This window comes from Thermobia domestica, chromosome 10, assembly GCF_964235325.1.
Source record: "Thermobia domestica chromosome 10, izTheDome1.hap1.1, whole genome shotgun sequence".
NCBI classification, from domain to species: Eukaryota; Metazoa; Arthropoda; class Insecta; order Zygentoma; family Lepismatidae; genus Thermobia; species Thermobia domestica.
In genome coordinates this window covers 262,774,918-262,797,137 of record NC_137463.1, presented here as the reverse complement: position 1 = coordinate 262,797,137, position 22,220 = coordinate 262,774,918, and the positions used below count along the sequence as shown (strand labels likewise).

The 22,220-nt window shown below is 37.4% G+C and overlaps 1 protein-coding gene across 1 annotated transcript in view; it reads right to left on the bottom strand.

The window, feature by feature from the left end:
- Positions 1-904: 904 nt before the first annotated feature.
- The window catches only part of LOC145661923 (pyrokinin-1 receptor-like), a 108,282-nt gene continuing 86,966 nt past the window's right edge, over positions 905-22,220 (bottom strand). Inside the window, exons 2-3 of the mRNA XM_081727271.1 lie at positions 14,938-15,176; positions 905-1,114 (exon numbers count right to left, since the gene is read on the bottom strand). Coding sequence (XP_081583397.1) covers positions 905-1,114; positions 14,938-15,176 — 449 coding nt within the window. The remainder of the gene's footprint in view (positions 1,115-14,937; positions 15,177-22,220) is intronic.

Sequence of the window (22,220 nt, the reverse complement as noted above, 5' to 3'; positions counted from 1 at the left end):
AAATCGCCAATACTTTATACACTGCGCTTGCATTCGACGAATAATTTCCGCAGGTTTTAACACCTTCCGCAAACAAAACTCGAATCAACGCCCGCATTTCCTCCTTGGTGCAGATCGACAATTGAGCTCCCATATTTAACGGTCTACTACACTTCAACGACTAACGCGGGAATAAATGTGACACGTTGCATAGAAGTGTTGCAGACGACACTAAATTTAGCGCTGGATACTAGCAGTGTTACCAAACCCTAGCGTGAGAAATACTAGCAGTGTTACCAAATCCTAGTGTGAGAGATTGCGTCCCTTTACTTTTTGACTTCTCCTCGTACTAAGTAATTAAGGGTCTTCACTACAGCGAAATTAAATTTCCGCTAATTTCAGAGTTTTTCTGTAATATCTTCAAAACAAATAAAAATATTCGAAAAGTAGAAATGTAGTGAACTAGACAATACGATTTTGCATGTGGTACCATTATCACAACTCGATTCCCGGCGGGAGCTCATGTGGTTCGGATTCCACGTTAATCAGTAGGTCCACGTCTCACATAGCCTCGCTGCTGAAAGGGACGCTAAACTGAAATTCAACTCAACTCATTATCACAACTCGTCTATCTGCTTTCAATTTGCAACTGTAGATAGATTTAACATTTTTTGCGGGTTCTGTAAATAGCGGCATATCAAAAGCAGATAGGTGAATTGTGGTAAAGAAATCACATGCAAAATCGTATTGTCTAATTCACCACGTTTTTGCTTTTCGAATATTTTTATTTGTTTTGAAGATATTACAGAAAAACTCTAAAATTAGCGGAAGTTTAATTTCGCTGTAGTGAAGACCCTTAAGTAATAAATGAATTAGTTTCCACGAAATATTAGTAATAATAATTCCGGTTAGCTTACACTAATGATTAGAATTCCTGCTTCACAATCAGGAGGTCTCGGGTTTGAGTCCAATCGTAAGTCGTTTCGAGGTATGTTATCCAGTAGTTTTCCTCAGCTGTAGCAGGTGAATCTTGGAATGGTATCTTGACACATTGGTCATGTCCGACTTCCTTTTTCTCTTCATTGTTATCGTTGATTGTTAAGGATTCCAGTGTTAATTCGTCCCGAAGGTGTATCTGGAAATTGGTTAAAGAAATAAAAGTACAAAATAATATTAAACCATTGTCATTTGTTAAATAAAATAAAAAATAATAAATAACTGTCGTATGTTAAATAAGTAAAAACAATATAGTCATCATTTGTTAAATAAACTTAATAAGAAATAATAATTATTTATCAAATAAATATAATAAAATAGTCTTATTTGTTAAATAAATAAAATTAATAAAAAGTACAGGTCATCGCTCTATTTTTTTTCCAATTTCCTAAACTAAATTATGTTATGGCCCAGTTGTTAAAGAAACGTTTTCCTGTGAAATACGAACAAAATTATTTGTTTTAGGACAACTTGGCCCGAGAAAACCTCTCCCCTGAAAGTAAGCTATCTCTTATGGATTTGATCATAAGAAATGACTTGTACCGTGTATTAGAGTATTAATGAAGCTTTTGTTTATAAGATATCAACAAAAATACACGAGTCATATTTGTGAAAATTCTTAGGACAACTCACACCCAAGAGTTAACTATCTTTTGTGGAAAATTTCGTGGAAATATTTCGCGCATTATTAATAGGATTATTATTGAAATATTTATTTATGAAATATGGACGAAATTGCCTGAATACTTTTTAAGAAAATTGTCTAACAAAAAACACGTCCAAGAGTAGTTTACCTGATGGTTGATATTTCCGTAACGGGTGATTTATGCAACATTATAGAATTACTGATCAAACGTTTATTTATGAAAAATGAAAAAAAAAAATCACTTGTATCGAGTTCCTGAGAAAATCGTTCTGAAAGAAACTCACCTCCTTTCATCGGATTTTATCGTAAGTAATGCCTTGTCTTGTAATGTAGTGAAAGATCTATTTATGGAATATTAGAGAACTTGCCAAAATCAATTTTTGAGAAAATCGTTGGAAAGTACTCATTTCGAAAAGTGTCCTATCCATTATGGACTTTTTCAGGACAAGTTAATTATGTCATATAATTACTCGTACTGATTAATTATTGATGGTTACTAATGAATTATTCATTTATGAAATGTGAACGAATGCTTTTTTTTTTTTTTTTTTTTTATAAGAAAAATGGTCTGATAATTTCACTTCCCAAGAACAAATTAACCGTCGTAAATGGTCTCAGGAAGGGTGCCGATTTCTCTGTAAATTTGAGGGGGCCTATTCAGATGCAGAAGGTATATATATATGAGGATTTTAAGACAAATTGCATTCAAATTATGCCAAATATTGTATATTCATAAATACAATAGGGGCCCAGATGAGCTTTGGGGGGCCCTCCAGGATCGGCGCCCTTGGATCTCAGAGCAAATGAATTAGGATTAGCAACTAGATATCTGGGCTTCCGGAGTCTATGGCCATTTGCCCATTTAGCCCATCACGTTTTGAGGGATGACATCTCTCCGCGAGCACACTATCCTAGGAAAGGGGACGAAGAAAGGATTGGGGCCATATAGGTAGCGACCTGTTACCTATACGTTATGTACCATCCCGGCATTTGTGTGGTGTGAATTGGGAAAACGCAGGGAAACCTCACTCGGGATAAACTGGCCTGAAAATGCTTTTTCCACTTTTTCGATCGAGTATCCCTACAGGGAATCGAACTTGGGACCGGTCGCACCGAAGGCGAGAGCGTTTACGTTACGCGAGGCCACGACCAATGAATTATATTGTCAGGTTAGTCATGAAATATTTATTTATAAACAATGAACAACATGCCTTGAGTTATTTTTAAGGAAATTTTCCAAAAACTTATACCCCAAAGTAAACTATCGCTCAGAATTTTTCAGGATGACTGAGCTAGTAATGAAATATCACAAAATCTCCTGAGTTGTTTGTCAGAAAATCGTAAAAAAAAAAAAAAATTCAAGAATAAACTTTCGTTTGTTAATTTTCCCCAGAAAAAACGACTTTTTATACTAAATCAAAATAAACAAATTAGTTAGAGCCGTTTACGGGAAATCGTATTTTTAAAAAATTAACGTTTAGTAAACTACCTTTAATTTTGGGGCTAGAAAGAAAATTTTTCAGTTTAATTTCCCTTACTTTATGCTCTTTAGACTAAGGGAGATGATAGTTAAGACAAGTGAATGATAATGGATGAATTGGTAGGATGAGAAAGTAGAAGGAAAGTTGAGTACCCCGAGAAAACCCACGGTCACGATGTTGTATACAACAAACTTACTTGGCCGGGTTTGTGTAGGAAGAAAATGCGCACCCATTCCATAGAGCAGTGGTTTGCAACCTTTTCTGACTGACGTGACGCTTTACTAAACGTGTAGGACATCGCGACACCTTGTTTGATATTTTTATTATAAATAATAATAATAATAATAATAATAATAATAATAATAATAATAATAATAATAATAATAATAATAATAATAATAATAGTGTAATCCTATAAGTTTTTATAATGACTCTGTAGTACTGCACTATTGCTACCAGTGGATGTGTTGACTGGTAGCGTCTGTTTCGATTTTAATAGTTATTAATTTTTTATGATTTTTTCTAAAATACTAAAATTTCACGACATACCGGTGACTTAGGGGACTAGATAATACAGAAGTGTGTCGGGACACATCGGTTGAGAACCGCTGCCCTAAAGAAACTTATGAAAACCTGAAGTCAGTGATGCCAACCTGTGAGAAAAATCCCATATCGTGGGAATTTTTACCTTATTTTCCTGGAAAGGGATAAAAAGCAGCATATATGAGATTTTTCGAGAAGATCTAAATTTACGGCTTATTCATTTAGATATTGTAAAAAGTGACTAACACAGAGAAATTTAATTTTAATATTATAACATACTTTTAGTTAGTGTAACGTGGGAAATTCATACGTAAAATGGGACTTTTTGCCTCTTGATATGGGATTTCATAATGTTTCATGTTGGTATCACTGCCTGAAGTTTAAAATTTGCAGTGGATACGTTGAACACTACGGTCTCCAGGCGAGTGAAATGTTTCCATTGGGACGAACGGACAGACAGACAGATATTCGAAAAGCACTTTTTCTGTACGTAGATGCCATGAAAGTTTCAATTCGTTGCAGTCTTGAATTCGATTCTTTTTTATGGTTACCATATTTTCTTGTCTCCTATCGTTGCTCGAAAGAAACAATGATAAATAATTGTTATAAGTCAAATTAAAAACAGTCAATTATTTGACCAATAAAATAAAAATAATAAAACTCCTACTTGTTCAATAAATAAAAATAATAAAACTCCTACTTGTTCAATAAATAAAATAATAAAACTCCTACTTGTTCAGTAAATAAAAATAATAAAACTCCTACTTGTTCAATAAATAAAAATAATAAAACTCATACTTGTTCAATAAATAAAAATAATAAAACTCCTACTTGTTCAATAAATAAAAATAATAAAACACCTACTTGTCCAATAAATAAAAATAATAAAACTCCTACTTGTTCAATAAATAAAAATAGTAAGTAACTATCATTTCTTAAATAAATAAAAATAAAAGTAAGGGCCACTAAATGAAAGATTTTTTTTTTTTAATTTTACGTTCCACAATTATGTCCTTGAACTTTAAGGAGATAGCTGATTAATGAGAGTGCACGATGGAGAAATAATTGTTGGAATGAAAATGCAGGAGGAAATGAGAAAACTCTGAGAAAAACCACGGAAACGATGTTGTCCACAACAAACTCATTTGTCATACGATCGAACCAGGGACCCCTAACACCAGAGGAAAGCGCTCTAACTTCCTTTTAAAGTTAGATGATTTAATAGAACATTTCTCAGTTACTTGATTTTCCTATATCACTGGCTTAATATTAAGTTTAACAATAGGGTCACGAACATAGAAATACTGAGAACATTTAAAGTTCCGACAAAACTGTCTCGCCAGGAATCGAATCCTGGACTACGTACACCAAAGACGCACACTCTACCCGCCAGACCAGATTGGACACTTACCACTGAGCCACCACGCTTTTCTAAAACTTGTGGAAATCATCATTTGTTAAGTAAAAGAAATATTTTTACAAATAATATTATTTTATTAAATAAATAAATAAATAACAAGAAAATTTTTCATTGAAATATATTGGAGCTTTTTGGATCAGGGACCACAAAATTTTTGAACGGCCCCCAAATCTTTTTCGTTTTTTTTTAAACGGAATAAGCACTTCATTCTGAGTTAAGAGTTTTCATACCGGCGAAATTAAAATACCGCTAATTTTACAGTAATTATGTGATATCTTCAAATAGATAAAAGATAATTGAAATATAGAACAAGAGCGCCCTAGATAATATTATTTTGCGTGAGGTACCGTTATCACAAGTCACCTAGTGGCTTTCCGTTTTCAGCTGTTTAGAAACGCTAAAATAAATGCCGGTTTTCAAAATGGCTCAAAATCGAAAGCAGATAAGTGAGACGTGATAACGGTTTCTTATGTAAAATAATATTGTCTAGGGCGCTCTTGTTCCACATTTTTTCGATTATCTTTTATCTATTTGAAGATATCACATAATTATTGTAAAATTAGCTGTATTTTAATTTCGCCGGGATGAAGACTCTTAAGTGATAGTTTGGATTAACTTACACTATATGTAGTTCTTCAGATACAAGATTTTTTTCCTGAAATATATTTGATATTTTAAACAACAACACTTCGGTACAGTTGACAGTGTCTGATAAAGACAATATGCTCTGTTAGGTGGCGAAATTGTCACATTTATTATTTTATAAATAAACATTGTATTGCTCAGCGATTTCTAATTTTAGTGTAAGTTATTCAAGATAGCAAAGTTAGTATCAATGAGTTATGTATTGGATAAATTAATCCAAAAATATAAACTCTTAATATTAATTTTTGTAACCAATAAAAGTAAAAGATTGAAAATAATCGTCATTTAATAGACGAATAAAAATAGAAATGGAAAAATGAACAGCAGTTAATAGTATTCTTCGATATTTACTTATTTACTTATCACCAGATACAGCTCAGAGACCATTTTATACTGGATATCTAACAACAACAATAACAATGGAAAGGATTTGGGAAGTTATTTGTCTGATAGGATTGCAGATCCCCAGTCAGGATGGTCGGCAGCGAGAATCAAACCGACGACCTCCCAAAAAGCGAAGCCAGATTTTTTTTAAAGTTAACTGATTCACCGAACGTGCCTCATTAAATTGCATAACTATTAATTACTAGGTTTTTTATTTGTTTTACTTGCTTAATTTGATTTTACTATTTGCCTAGAACGACAGGGAGACGAACACAGAAACATCGAGGACAGTTAAAATTCGAAAGGTTCTCCCACCGGGAATCGAACTCGGGACTCCGTACACCAAAGACGCAAGTGCTATCCACTTTTTTTCTTCACTAGACTAGCGGGGAGGGCACTTGAGCTACTTTGCTCGGTTAAGCGGTATGGAAGTTTACCTGTAGCAAATGAATGCTTCCATAGGCGGGGTAGTTAACTCAACTACATTGATTGTTCAATAAACTATAAAAGAATTTACTTCTGACATTATACTTTTCTGCATCAGGTTTCTACAACATTTGAGTTTCATTACTTTTAGAGGAAAGGGAAAGAAACGTGGTTGGGTCATCTTGACGATGATTCAACTTTAATCGAAAGGAAATCCCGGGGGGAAGGAGGTTAGAATGCTTTGTGCCCGAATCCCACATTTTGCGGTACATTATTTTGATAAGTAACTTAAAGGCTATTACGAAGTTGGATTTTTCAGAATTCAAAAAATATTATTATTATTATTATTATTATTATTATTATTATTATTATTATTATTATTATTATTATTATTATTATTATTATTATTATTATTATTATTATTATTACTACTACTACTACTACTACTACTAATAATAATAATAATAATAATAATATCTCACTCTACTTTCTCTCCTAAACAGAACAACAAACCAGCGCTACTAATCTGGATGACTGCTTTGATTTGCAGATGTGTATACGCAGAGTCGGATCTAGATTTGACGAGCCCTAAGCTATTGAAGGTAATGGGGCTCTTCTATATATCCAGCTATTCTTTGTCAACGACAAACTGTCTACACTGGAGTGTGCAACTGCATGCTGCATGTTGCCATGCAACCATTTATGAAAAACGCAGGTGCTCTATGAGCACAAATAAAAGAACTAGTGATATTTTCGGGAATAGGCTAGCAGGAGAGGCCATTGCATTATAGGAGTATAAATTGTCCTATAGTTTTGAAATGTATATCTACTTATTTTCTGTAGATGTTTTGGGGTCTCCAAGTAAGGGGGACCCTAAGCTATAGCTTGGTTAGCTTATACATAAATCCGGCACTATGTATGCGACAATATTACGCTGATTCTAACATTTCTGTTGCTTTTCCATTTCAAAATCAATAATTTGGACACGTAATAGCACAAAAGTAGTACCCTATTAAACACTGTGAATGTTTTCATTATGTGATATAGTTAATGTACTATACTTCTATCTGCGTTTACAGCCGAACGTTCTCTTTGATTTCTGTTGTAAGTAATCCAGCTTAAAAACAATGAACATAAATTGTTACTATTATTATTATTAATAATAATAAGAATGAATGGCATACTATATGAGTGTTAGCGGAAACTCCCCATGAAATTTTATTCCAAAGCATTTCACTTTCCAGTACCCCTATTGATCGGCATATACGTAAATTACTGTTCCACAACGTAAACAAAATAAATTGAAGAGTTGTTTATAATTAAATGTTGAGGAAAAGCAGACAATTTGTGTTATTATTGAGCTTAAAATCTTTTGTCGTCGCGAATTCTGTCGAGAAATTTGAAGCTTAAGATATATAACACGATAATCGTGCCTGTTGTTCTGTATGGTTGCGAAACATGGTCGCTTACTCTGAGGGAAGAACATAGGCTGAAAGTATTTGAGAACAATATCCTGAGACGAATATTCGGACCCAAGAGGAACGGGAATGGGGAATGGCGGAAACTTCATAACGAGGAACTACATAAATTATACGGTTTACCAAACATTGTTAGGGTCATTAAGTCTAGGAGACTCTGGTCGGCAGGTCATATAGCCATCTAGGAGACTCTGGTCGGCAGGTCATGTAGCCAAAAGTGAAGAAAGTAGAAACGCTTTCAAAGTTTTAACTGGAAATCTAATCGCAAAACTACCATTAGGAAAAACAGGGTGCAGATAGGTGGACAATAAGGGAGACTGGGGCACGTTTTGTATAGGGGTACGTTTTCCAACTGGCTTTAGTTCTGAAAGGATCTAGTAGATCGCTCCTGCATGGGAACTGGCTGAAGCAGCAATGCTTGGCACGTCATCTACGCAAGTTTCAGTTGAGTAGCTTTGTTGACGTACGCAGGATATCTTGTGAAATCATTTTTTCGAAAATGAGTAAAGTAGGAGGTCTGCATTAAAACTTAAAATAAATGTACTAGTGTTAAACGTACTGCTTTGACATTGCATGTACTAAAGACAGTGTTCTTCCTTTACGTAACGATGTGTTTGTTTTGCAAATAATATACGCCATTATTCGTCAAGGTTATGTTGAAGTTCAAAATTGGCGATGGGGCAGGTTTTCCAACAACATACGGGGCACGTATTCCAATATTTTTCCTGTCCCAGTCAGATTCTCTAATTTTAGTAGGACTATAACAAATGCATGTAGGCCTACTGTGCAAAGAAATCTCCGAAATAACAATGTATGGTACAAAATACGTAGCCCGTGACCAGGCATGCAGATAGGAGGAATGTAAACAAAGCTAATGCTATTCTATGCTGACATTTTTTTTTTTTTTGCAAAAATGACGTCCGAACAACCCCCTCAAAATATTAAAGCGACTATGGCCCTATCCCTCCCCCCCAAAACAATACTGAATACGTGCTTGCCATTGACTATATAGTCTATTGTGTAAAAAACTTTAATTCGAGTGATGAAGATGATGAAGATTGTTTATGCATTTATTGCTTTGAACTTTTCTCCAACTCTCAGGCAAAGGAGAAGTGGGTCAGGTACACGAAATGCAACAACTGGGCACACGAAAACTGTACAGAGGGAGATGCTGTATTTTTTGTTCGCTTTCATTCAGATTCAGACAATGATGACTTTTGTTAACTTGTTGATTAGTCCTACCATAATCTCACTTCTCTCTACTGTCCAAGCAATAAGCAAAAGGTACATTTTCAGTAAAAGCAACGATTTATTACCTGTGTTTTATTAGCATGTGAATTGAGTTGAGTTGACTTTGAGTTTTACGTCCCGTTCAGCAGCGAGGCTATATGAGACGTGGACCTACTGATTAACGTGGAATCCGAACCACATGAGCTCCCGCCGGGAATCGAACCCGGGTCTCCCACGCCAAAGGCGCGTACGCTAACCGCTTAGCCACGAATGAGCTCTATATTAGCATGTGAAGTAGTTGGAACACTTGCCCCTGTATACTTTTAGTAGGCTGGCCAACTTACCCAGCATACGGGGCACATTTTCCAATGTCACATGTTCACACTTAACCATTGGTAGTGAAACTCAATATTCATTTTGTGAAAAAATACCTGTTCCACTTCGTTCATAAAGGTATAAGGAATAAAATGATATCCTGTTTACCTCTAAATAGGTTTCAGATAAAATACCACACATGCAATTAAAAAAAGTTGGCAAATGTGCCCCGGTCTCCCCTATTAAGATAGGTATCTCAGAAATAGAAATACAAAGTAGAAACTGAGTTCAGTTGGCTAAGGTCAGAAGGCCAATGGAGAGCTATTATGAACGCGAAATTAAACCTCCGGGTTCCATAGGCCATAGTGATAGTTAGTGGCGTATTTACGGGGGGGGGGCTTCCGGGCTTAAGCCTTCCCCGAAATCTTACTTATTATAGTAAAGTATAAGAAATATCGTGCAGAATTTTTACATTTTCAGGCAAACTCCCCGAAGGTTAGCAAAGCTCCCCCGAAACAAAATCGTAAATACGCCACTGGTGATAGTTATCCATAATTTTGGATTTTTTTCCTAAACCATGTGCAACATTATATTCTTAACCATCTTGGTACTATTGTAACGTTAAGCTTGATGAATCTATTTATATCAATTTCATCCTAATAGGCGACATGCTTATCATACTGCGTCAATTATTAGTTTTACCATAGTCCGTTTTCCTCGATTTAGTTGAAAATTACACGTGAGGATTCACACTCACGTATTATTATTGTGTTCTGCTTAATACTACCTATTATTTAGTGTATATCTTATCTTTGGAGAAACGCTAATTGCACTATTACTCTACACTGCGTATCTTTCCGCTCGACGCCGGGAGCTCAGGGCTTTATGTATCAGCAAGTGATGTAGCATTTGATCGGTAGAGGAGGCAACGGTGACGTCAGCAAATAACGTATAGAGTCCTGACACATATCTTCTTGGAATTACAACTAGAATACACAAAATTTATTCCTAAATTAAAATAAAGATTTAATTTTATTCTTAATACTCTTGACTGAGATAGCTCTCCGTTTAAGATCGCTAGGCGCTAACTTATAACAAGGTAGACATGTTGCATGAACACATAAAATACTGAAACATCAAATGAATTACATCTAAATTATTATAATTAGTAGTAGCACTCCCACAATTTTTTATTTCTTTGTGAATACTAACCTTTCTTAAAGGGGAGCTCCTCCGTGGCTACGCGGTTAGCGTACGCGCCTTTGGCGTGGGAGGCCCGGGTTCGATTCCCGGCGGGAGCTCATGTGGTTCGGATTCCACGTTAATCAGTAGGTCCACGTCTCATATAGCCTCGCTGCTGAACGGGACGTAAAACTCAAAATCAACTCAAATTTCTTAAAGGGGTTGTTCACAAAGTGGTGACCATCTCCATTACAAGACAAAAGCTCTTTTCCCTGAGACTAATGGAATTTCTGATCTAATATTATCTTCAAGTTCGTCTATGGTGTGACGGTTATTCCTCTATACCCTATTCTTAAGGGTTTCCTCACAAATAAAAGTCACAAATGAAGGATACACGAAAAGAAGAGGCTAATCGACATTTTACATTTTGTCAGGAGAAGCCATTTTAAAACGTTGATGGGCTCCTTCTTTCTTTGTATAGCTGTTTTTCTTGTGTAAAGTTTCTCTGCAACGAGTCACTTTTTTCACAATATTCGTAGTGCATTTAGAAGTACAAACTAGCATCAACAGGTAGTGCCCATATCGGCTTTCTTTTTCCGCAAAAATTGCAATGAGTCCCCTTTTTATCCCTTGTACCCTTCAAATGCTAAGATCTGGGGAATGTGCAGGCCATATACCTCTATAAGTTTTCCTTACATTGAAAAGTTCTGTAATGGCGATCAAACAATCCAACCATGGCAATGTATGCTGTGGCTGAATATCGTTCGAAATATTCATACTGTTTCTTGTTTTCAAATAAGTAAAAAACAGTGCGAGTATATCTGTAAAGTATCTTTCCGAATTTATTCTACCTCCAAGCAATATGTGGTCTATTACTCTTCCCACTATTATAGTACAGTACACCAAGGTTTTCATGCTGCAATGGAACTTCTTGTATTATTCGGGGACTTCTGTACTCCAATATCTATAATTCTGTGATAGCCATGTAAATAAAATTTTGCTTTATCCAGTACCGTGCCATGGTTGTGGTGGGAGGGGGGCGAGCGGCGCAATGGCCCTGGACGCCGAAGTGAAGGGGCGCAAAATTCGGGAGAGAAAGGGAAAAGAGAAGAAAACTTACTTGGAACATATGTACGGGGATGCCGTAGTATACTCTTGCCCCGGATGCTGATTTTCTACCGCACGGCACTGGCTTTATCTGAAAAGTTGCTAACTGAAGATCAACAATATTTTGTAAAATCCAGTTACAGAAATTCACTCGGTTCAAATTATTGTGCGACCGTAATTCTTTAACTAAAGTTAGTCCATATGGTTTAAGTTCCACAATTTGGTAGGCTTATAAGTTGAAGATTTTGAAACGTGTCGTAAAGATTTATTCGGAAAACGTTTTAAATGCTGGCCGTTTTATTTTAAATAACGTTTTTATTTTAAATGGGAAACATTTTATTTTAAACAAATCGCATCGAGTTTCTGTTTTGTCAAAAGTCTTTGCCTTTGCCCAAGAACTTTAGCGTTTAATAATCCTCTTTTCCTTAACTTTAAAAGAAATCTCTTAACTGTATCTCTTACCTGGAACCAGTATTCGAAGTGGAAAAAAGGCAGAGGTGGTATGGTTTATTACGAATTTGATTCGACATACAGGTTATCTAACGAGGAACCTATGCAAGTGTAACATAAAACGAAAAGTGATACATCCTCGATCGATTTCGAGTCGAGATACCTTGTTGACCGTATGGCCGTTGGATACCTTGTCTCAAATGAACATAAAACGGAAAGTGATACATCCTCGATCGCAACCGTTGCGGAGATATAAGCGTGAAAAGTTAGAAATTGAGTTCCATACTATACAATACAAAGTCAGATTCCGGGTTAGATTTTTCGGAAACGGTTGGGTAAGGAAACTCAGGGAATACATATCAAATTAGTGTAGGGAGCGCAGCACCTTTTGAATGAATAAAGTGTGTCCCCATGGCACTCGCAGGATCCCAGGCGGGGTCCAACTCAAAATTTACGAATGGAACCGGGGGTCAAGTAGCATAGTGTATGAAAGATATTGTTAAATAAAACAAGATAGAACAAATTTCAACTTTCTACGATAACCCTGTGCAAACGGGCAACTGGTCAAAATGTCCATACAACCTACATCAGAAAATCTATGGCCACGCTTCTAAATCCGTTAAGTTAATAACAAAACAGAAAAACATGTTTAAAAGTGCAATGTATTGAAGTAAAGCAAAGTGCTGCAGAGTCTCTCACGGAGTCACACAACGTACTTTATCCCAGTATGAGTGAGACTTCGAATTACCAATGGACCATAGAATAACCATTAGGGATGCGCACGAGACAAGATTTGTGGCTGTCTCGTCTCGAAAATGTGCTGTAAAAGTGATGTCTCGACTCGAAAAATGTATATTTCTCTATTGGAAGAGCCGTGTCTCGACTCGAATTTTGTCAGAAAAATTCTGTCTCGACTCGTCTTGTGCGCATCCCTAATAACCATGACCATTGAATTTCATGTCCTAGAAGAGATAAGATACATTGTGAATCGCAATCGTCATGGAGGGTGAGAAGGCCAAAAGGCAACGGTATATGCTTCGCGCATCGAGACCCGAGATTTACAGATTGCACTGTGAAATTTCTAACGGGGGATTTGCTGAACGAGAAACATGATGGTAAAGACGAAAAGGAGTGACCTTGAAATTGTGTGGGAACCTGGAAAGGAGTGGGGTTGGAGAAAACTGGAATAATGGTGCAGAAATAAAATATATCAGAGGGTGGTTTTGAGAGAGAGACTCTGCAGCAATTTGCTTTACTTCAACACCTTGCACTTTTAAACGTGTTTTTCGGTTTTGTTATTGTCGCAACTTAACGGATTTAGAAGCGTGGCCATAGATTTTCTGATTTAGGTTGTATTGACATTTTGACCAGTTGCCCGTTTGCACAGGGTTATCGTAGAGAGTTGAGATTTGTTCTATCTTGTTTTATTTAACAATAGCTTTCATACAATATGCTACTTGACCCCCGGTTCCATTTGCAAATTTTGAGTTGGACTCCACCTGGGACCCTGCGAGTGCCCCGGCAGCACAAATTTTTCATTCGAAAGGTACTGTGCTCCCCACACTAATTTGATATGTATGCATTAAGGATGTATGACTTTTCGTGTTATGTTCTTTTGGGACAAGGTATCCAACGGCCATAGTCTCGACTCGAAGTCAGAGTTACACTTGGATAGGTTCCCTCGTAAGTGTTGAAATACAGTGAGGGTGTGTTCCCTAAAAGATTGTATTTCTATTTATATGACTGAAACCCATTGGGGAGTTTCTCTATAGTTGCAGGGGGGACATGGAGGGACTGATCCCCTGCCAACAATTTTCTAAAAAAAATCTCCTTTTGTTGTATTTTAGAGAATAATACACGAAAATGCTCAAGAAGCGAGTGTTTATATTAACAATTTCCTGCGGAAAAAACCGCCCCCCCACTTCACTGAGGGGTATTCCAAACCTCCGGAAGATCCGCCACCACAGCAGACAACCCCTAATCCGTCATTGCTAAAAACATATTTATATGCATTAAGGCAAGAAGACACACACACACACATACACAAAGAAACACTTCAACAGGCTCGTATTCACTGGGGGGCTGGGGTGGGCCGAGCCCCCTAAATTTCCACTGCCCCCATAAACTTTTCACGGTAGGCTTATAAATGAACTGTAATATGGTGATAAACTATAATATGGTTGGGTCGAAGCCCCCTCTAACTTCTACCGTCCCCCCTACATTTTTGGGCTGGCTACCGGTCTGCACTTGAACATGGCACATCAAAATATAAACTAAATGAACTTGTTTGAAGACATCTCATTTTAAAAACAAAAGGTAGGAAAAAGATAATAAAACTGTCGGTGTTGTCAACTTTGAAATTATTTGTACTTAAGGAATTAAATCTTTTTACGTGCAAAGCCATTTCTCAATTACTGTGTATAAAATAGATTAATTAAAGTTATTTTATTATCTAGCTCCAGTTATATGTCTTGATCACTGAAAAACTAGAGGCGGTATGGCATACCACCACATACCGTCTCACTTCGTCCACTGCCTGGAACCAATCAGTTCGGAATTTTTTTATTTTTAAAACTCTTGCCCTCCCCCCATCACACATTTCGACAGGTTCGGTTTTGATCCCTGATATAAATAATCTATTTTTAATCTTAATACTATAGAATATAGATATTGACTTACCTTAAAAGCATCTCTGAATTTGTTGGACATTATATGATATAAAATAGGGTTGATGGTTGTGGAGAGATAATATAGAATTCCAGAAATGTAGGTGACAATTCGATAAACTTCCTCAATATCCTTGCGTTGTTCTTTCTCTGGTTCTCCATAGATGGCGATCAGTCTTTGAGCGTGGAATGGAGCCCAGCAAACGAAAAATGCTACTACCACGGCCACTGGAAGAGAAAAATAATTAACAATATAACACACTGTTGTCTTATGTATATACCTAGGAAATACTAAATGACTCTGTGATCGAATAAGTCTAAAGGTTTAAAAGCTCCGCAGAGGAAAGCTTATAATTTATGTCATGTAACAAAATTAATCCACTTATTATCGAATTTCATACAATTTGGTAGTATGTCACCCTTAACTGTGCTGGTAAAGAAAAGTCACGTTTACCTGTTGGTGGGGTACCTAAACACCCCTAGTGAAAATTAACTTTATTAATATAACAGCATTTTCATTGTACATAATATGTATACAACATATTACACACAATCAGGGCAAACATAATGATAATGGTCCTTGCAGATACTTTTGTGGCATTTGTTACAAAACACTTTTGTTTTTCTGTCCAGTGAACGCGGGCAAAATGCGCATATCCTTACCTTTTTACTTGCATTTTCTTCTGTGGCTGTCTCTTCGGGTTTCTTACGTTTCTCCCCGCTCATCTGTCTTACGAGTTCTTGTAATTTCCTAGGTAAATATCTTGTTACTCTTCTGGAAATCTGAGGTTTCACTAGGGCCATACCTAGCTCCTTCAACAAGTTTCTTCTTTCAGTCGGAGATGACTCATTTCCGAAATAAGTTCCATTTGTTTTACAAACTACTTGACTGTTTACTGCGGCTATGTTAAGAATAGCATGAAATATAACCATTGGCCATCTTCTGGTTCAACGGGACGTTAAATAGTTTGCGCATAATTCATCCAAGGTGTCCATATCTTTTTTTATTCTATTATAATCGAGTATCATATCAGGCTTCCCCGTTTCTACATCAATTGCTTGATCAAAATGCATACTTGAAAGCAGAACAACAGCTTTCCCTTTTTTAGGAACATAAGAGCAAAGCGTATAATCTTTCGAGTGTCCAAAGATTGTTGTCTCAACTGGTCGCTTCCTGTTTGCTTTGAACTCCTGCGGAATTTGGGGTTTATTTTGCTTCATTGTTCCTTACATGGTTAACTTTTTCTCCCTCAATTTATCTGCTAGTTCAATCGAAGTGAACCAGTTGTCCACAGTTATATTTCTGTTCGTTCCCTCGACTGGTGATATCAGGTTCAGAACAGCTTCTGTTGGAACACTAATATCTTGATTTTTGTCAGGATTCTTTCCCACGTAAACGAATGCGTTAACCATATAAAAAGTTTTTGAATCACAAAGTGCTATAATTTTTATTCCGTATTTGGCGGGTTTCTTGGGAATATATATTTTGAAACTGCATTTCCCACGGAAAGGCACAAGCTTCTCATCAATAGTGACGTTGTCACTGGGAACAAAATATGTCTGACAGTTACGCACAAAAGAATTCCATACATCTCTTATTGCAGCAAGTTTATCATCTTGTTTACTTTGTTCTCTTGTTTCCGCACAATCAAAGCGTAAACACGAAAGTATGGAAAGAAATCTTGACTAATGTTGCAAATTTCCGGAAATTTTCAACCTGCTGGTAAAAAACCGTTTTTTTCGTTTTTTTTCAGAAAAAATGGAAAAATTGGGAAAATAACAAAACTCTTTGTATTAGGTTAGTTTTACTAGTAATGGGACCTTCTTTTTCGAACGCGTGAAAAATGTAATTTGAGAAATTTCAATATAGCGAATATTAAAAAAAAATGAATTATTCGAAAATAAAATTGTTGTAATTATTCTTGAAAATTAATAGTCTCCATACATTTCCTTTATGTGTCTTTTAGTCGTTTACACCTAGATGTGCATTAATTACAGAACGTTTACAATTGCATACACATTTACCATCATCAAGCGTTTCTGTTTTGCAACAAATAGGGCTCTTGAATGAAACTGAGTCCTTAATGTGCTCTTTGTTCTGGTGACATTTTGTTAATTTTAACCAAATTATTTCTTTAAAAAAAAGAGCATGCACTTAGACATATAATTACTATCATTTAATATCCAATTACAGAATTTACTATAAACTTTATGTACAAAATTGTGTAAGTAAACAAATATCTGTTTTCTAGTGCGACAAATTATCTATCTATCTATCTATCTATCTATCTATCTATCTATCTATCTATCTATCTATCTATCTATCTATCTATCTATCTATCTATCTATCTATCTATCTATCTATCTATCTATTTATTTATTTATCTATCTATATCTATCTATCTATCTATCTATCTATATCTATCTATCTATCTATCTATATATATATATATATATATATATATATATATATATATATATATAATGAAAGTGAATATATTTGTAATTTAAAAACTCTTGAACCACCAGACTGATCTCAATAAAAATTTTCAACATAGATGAATTTAGAGACTGGGATGGATTTTAGCATTTCACTTTGAAGATGCAACTTGGAAGAAGGAAGTGCGGATATATAATGAAAATTACCGATCTTGGTGTCGAACCCATAGTTTTCGGGGTTGCTGAGATGAACAGTGACATTTCCGATGAAGCTTAAATTAAAATTCAGCTCTGCAACTTGGGAGAAGGGGAAGAGGAGGTATATAAAAAAGATGGAAAATAGCCGATATCAGTATCGAATCCATAGTTTTCGGGGATGCTGAGGTGAACAGTGACACTTTCAATGCCGTTAAAATCCAAATTTATCCCCGCAAATTGGGGGAGCGGGAGGTAGACTATATAAAAATTATGCAAAATGATCGATATTATTGTGAATCCATAGTTTTCAGGACCCCTGAGATGAACAGTGACATTTCCGATGCAGTTTAAATCCAAATTCAACGTCAAAACTCTAGGAAAGGGGAAGGGAATGATATATATAAAAATGATCTAAACGATTGATACTAGTGTCGAACCCATAGTTTTCGGGGTCGCTGAGATGAGCAATAACACTTCTAATGCCGTTTAAATCCAAATTCAGCGCCGCGACCTGGGGGTGGGGGAGAGGGGAGTTATATATACAAATGATCGAAAATGACCGATATTAGTGTCGAATTCATAGTTTTTGGGGTCGCTGAAATGAACAGTAACACTTCCGATGCCGTTTAAATCTAAATTCATCCTCGCAACTTGGGGGCGGAGAGAGGTGCCCGATATTATTGTCGAATCCGTGGGTCTGGGGTTCTGGGATGAACATTAACACTTCCGAAGCTGTTTAAATCCGAATTCAGCCCCATTAGTACTAATAAAAGGGAGGGTGAAATTTGAAAGTAGTTGAAAATGACTGATACTAGTGTCTAATTCATAGTTTTTGGGATTCCTAAGTTCATTGGTGACAGTTTTGGTGCCCCTTATACCCAAAACAAAACTTATTTTCCCCGTGTGAAGAATGGGTATTCTGCTAGTCTTTAATAATAAGTTAAACATGTTAAATTTATTATTGTATTTGTCGCTGCTCAAATTTACGCAGTTGTACGGTGTATGTGTGTATATGTAAATAGGATAATCTCTCTTTTTGAGTTGTTCGAAAAGTATACAAATAATAAAGAGGAATTTTTATCAGAAATCAGAAAACTAAAAAGTAAAATTAAAAGCTGTTGCTTTAAATATTTTTTCTGCTAGCGAAATACATTGTACTTAGGTATACATTCTGCAGACACATTGCAGCAAATAAGATTAGCATCAGGTGAAGAAATACTGGTTATAACTAAAATAATTCTTGTCCTGTTATTTTAACACTTCCCTGCCGTAAAACGGAAAGTTTATTATATTACTTAATTTAAATGCGTCTATAATTAATCTAACTAGGGTTATATTTTAGTATATTTTGTAGCCATAACTCCATTCTATCACGGTGCTTACTTTAAAGGAGTGGTGCAAATATATTTGTGCCACAAAATTTCCCTATTCTAATACAAGAAATATAACTATTCACTGATCTTAACTGTAAACTAGTAAATATAAAATAGTTTTCATTTTAAAAGCATAACGTAGTAAAATATTCGAAAATTTCAATTTTTCCCAATTTTTCCGTGTTTTCCCAAGCTCGGGAAAAAACGGTAAAAAACTGTTTTTTTAACCCAAAATTTCCGTTTTTTTTTTTTTTTTTTTTTTTGCAGGCCTTTACAACACTAATCTCTACACACTCATAGTAGAACGAAAAATATCCCTTTCAGTTCCATCTGAAGTAAATAAACCTGTCCCATCCTCGTGTCCTGATTTCATCATTCCTGATAAGTAAAGAAGGCCTATGAACGATCGAAGCTCTTTCATGTCAATGTCATTTGTGTACGAAGGTTTGGGATCACGAAATTTTCCACGTTTTTCTTGAATCTTCACATTTGTGTTTTCCAAAATACACCGTAACATATCTTGTGAACAGAACAGTTCCCAACAACCAACAGTATCTTCTGAAGGAACATTTTTTGCACAGCCTTTTGTTCCAGGTAAATGCAAAATGATATTGCAAGACCTGGTACGTTTCTTTACAGGAGCACTTTTATTCCATTTAAAACATTTATTTTTCCCATAAAAGAAATCTGAAACATCGTCGTTATCATCATCCGATAACGTACTGTCTTCACTTTGTTCTGAACTATATGAATGGCCGCTTTCGATATTGAACTCACTATTTGCATTTGATTCAATATCAGACTCTAATTCGTTCTGCAGAATAGCAGTGATTTCGTGTTCACCCAAAGATTTACTATTGCGACATTTATCTGCCATGTTTTCAGAATAACAGAGCAGAGCAGCAGAGCAGAGATTTCTTGGCGGTTTTAGTGGTTGATTTAAGTACCGGGCTTGGGCCCTTGCCTTCCATTTGTGTTGTTGACTGTCGTTTGTTTTGCGTGCGTATTTGTTGTGAGAGAGGACGCAACTGTCGCGCTCCTCTTTTGCTGTTCCTATGTCAGTTTAGTGGTTGTGCGTTTTAGGGGTGCGGCATCTTGTAAGTTCGTCTTCTTGGGTTGGCCGTTCCTATGGTGGCTATGTGGTGGTGTGGTGAGGCTCTGATTGTCCTCCAGAAGTTGGCTGATCTGTGAATTCTGTAGTCATGTAGAAATGGGAGTTCCAAATCTTCATGTATTTGCTCGAGGCGAGTGTCTCTCGAGTGTCCAGTGATAGCCCTGGCTACTCTGTTCTGGATGACTTGTAGTTGGCTGAGGTGCGTTTTTGCTGCGTGTTGCCATGCAGGGTGGGCATACATCAGGATGGGACGAATGCTCATCTGATATATATGGCGTTTGGTTTTCAGGGTGAGGGATGGGGAGAGGAGTAGCGGTAGCAAGGCTTGATGGCGTTGACTGGCTTTCTTGGCGATGGAATGTATGTGGTGAGCAAATGTAAGTTTCCTGTCCAGTATTATTCCGAGGTATTTGGCATCATCTCGGTTCTGGAGGGGTGTTCCAGCCATGGTGATCCTGACGTGAACCCTTCTTCTGTTTCTTGTGAAGTTTACTACTGAGGTCTTCTGTTCGCTGACTTTGATCTTCCACTCTTCAGACCATCGGTGGAGAAGTTCGGCGTGTCGTCTGAGGTATAGTTCAGCGTATCTGATGTTTCCATGGCTGGCAAAGATTGCCGTGTCGTCTGCGAATGTTGCTACCGCTGTGTTGGGGGTTGTGGGAATGTCCGCCGTGTACATGGCGTAGAGGGTTGGGGATAGGCAGGATCCTTGGGGGACTCCTGCTAGGATAGGTCTGGAGGGTGTTAGGTGTCCTGCATGGGCAACACGAAAGGTTCTTCCTTGAAGAAAGGATTTGATGATTCTCAGAAGGTAGTGCGGAGTGCCCTGGAGCATCATCTTGTGAAAGAGGCCTTCGTGCCACACCTTGTCGAATGCTTTTTCTATGTCGAGAAAAAGCCCCAAGGTGTGGCCTCCCTCGTTGAATCTGTCACATATCTTCTCTACCACCCGTACCAGCTGCTGATCCGCGCAGTGTCCTTTCCTGAAGCCGAACTGGTGGTCCGGGATGATGTCATGATCTTCTATGAATTGCTGAAGTCTGCTCTGCAGTACTCTTTCAAACACCTTGCTGGTATGCGAGAGCAGGCTGATAGGGCGGTAGTTGGCCGGGTTTGATCTTTTCTTTCCTGGTTTGGCCAGCATTATGACTTTGGCTTCTTTCCAGGCTTCTGGGTAGTGTCCGGTTCTCATAATGGCGTTGCACAACTTACAGAGTAGGACCAGGGCCTTTCTCGGGAGGTGCTTCAGTGCTTGCGGCGTCACTCGGTCTTGACCTGGAGCCCGGTGTGCATTGATCCTCTTGATGATTGCTTGTATCTCCCGCGGTGTTGTGAGGGCTTCTGGAGGAGGTGGGTCTTCTATTCGGGAGAGGTGGTAGGATCTATGTACTGCTGCAGTGGTGGTTGCTGGCGTGTTGGTAGCGTTGATCTGGAAGGTGGTTTCCAGGGTCTGGGCGAAAAGTTCTGCCTGTTCTTCCGGTCCGTGTATTGTTCCTTGTGGAGTTTGAAGTGTGAGTGTTCTGGAGTTTGCTTCTGGTCTTGTGATGTTTTTCACTAACTTCCAGAATTGCCTGCTGGGTGCATCTAGCTCCTGGAGGTGGAGGTTCCAGTTTCTGATTTTGATTCGAAGGAGCCTTTTCCTGACTCTGGAAACTAGGTGGTTCCAAAGTGTTTTGAACTGGGGAATTCTGGTACGTTGCCACTGCTTCCGGGCCCAACGCTTCAAGTGGATCAAGGCTGAGGTGCGTCGTTCTTCTGGAGTGGTCTGGTGTGATGGATGAGTCGTTGTTGAGGTGGTTGAGGCGATGGCTATGGCTGAGTTTATGGCTGCGGTCAGGGACGCAGTGGTGGCCTCTATGTCTTCCGTTGTTTCAATTATCCGGCGTGGATCTAACATGTCGCTGAGCAAGGATCTGTAGTGGTCCCAGTCTGTTGTGCGCAGAGTTGGAAGGGTTCGAGTTGTAAAGTGGTAGCTGATTGCGATCGTTTGTAGAACGGGTAGATGATCCGAGTCGAGGCCGTGGATAACCTGAGGTACACCTAGGATTGCCAGGTTCGCTGTCAGTACCATGTCCAGTACATCAGGCATCCCGCCGTTTCTGGGATAATGCGTGGGTTCCGTTGGAGCCGTGGGAGTGAAGTCTATGG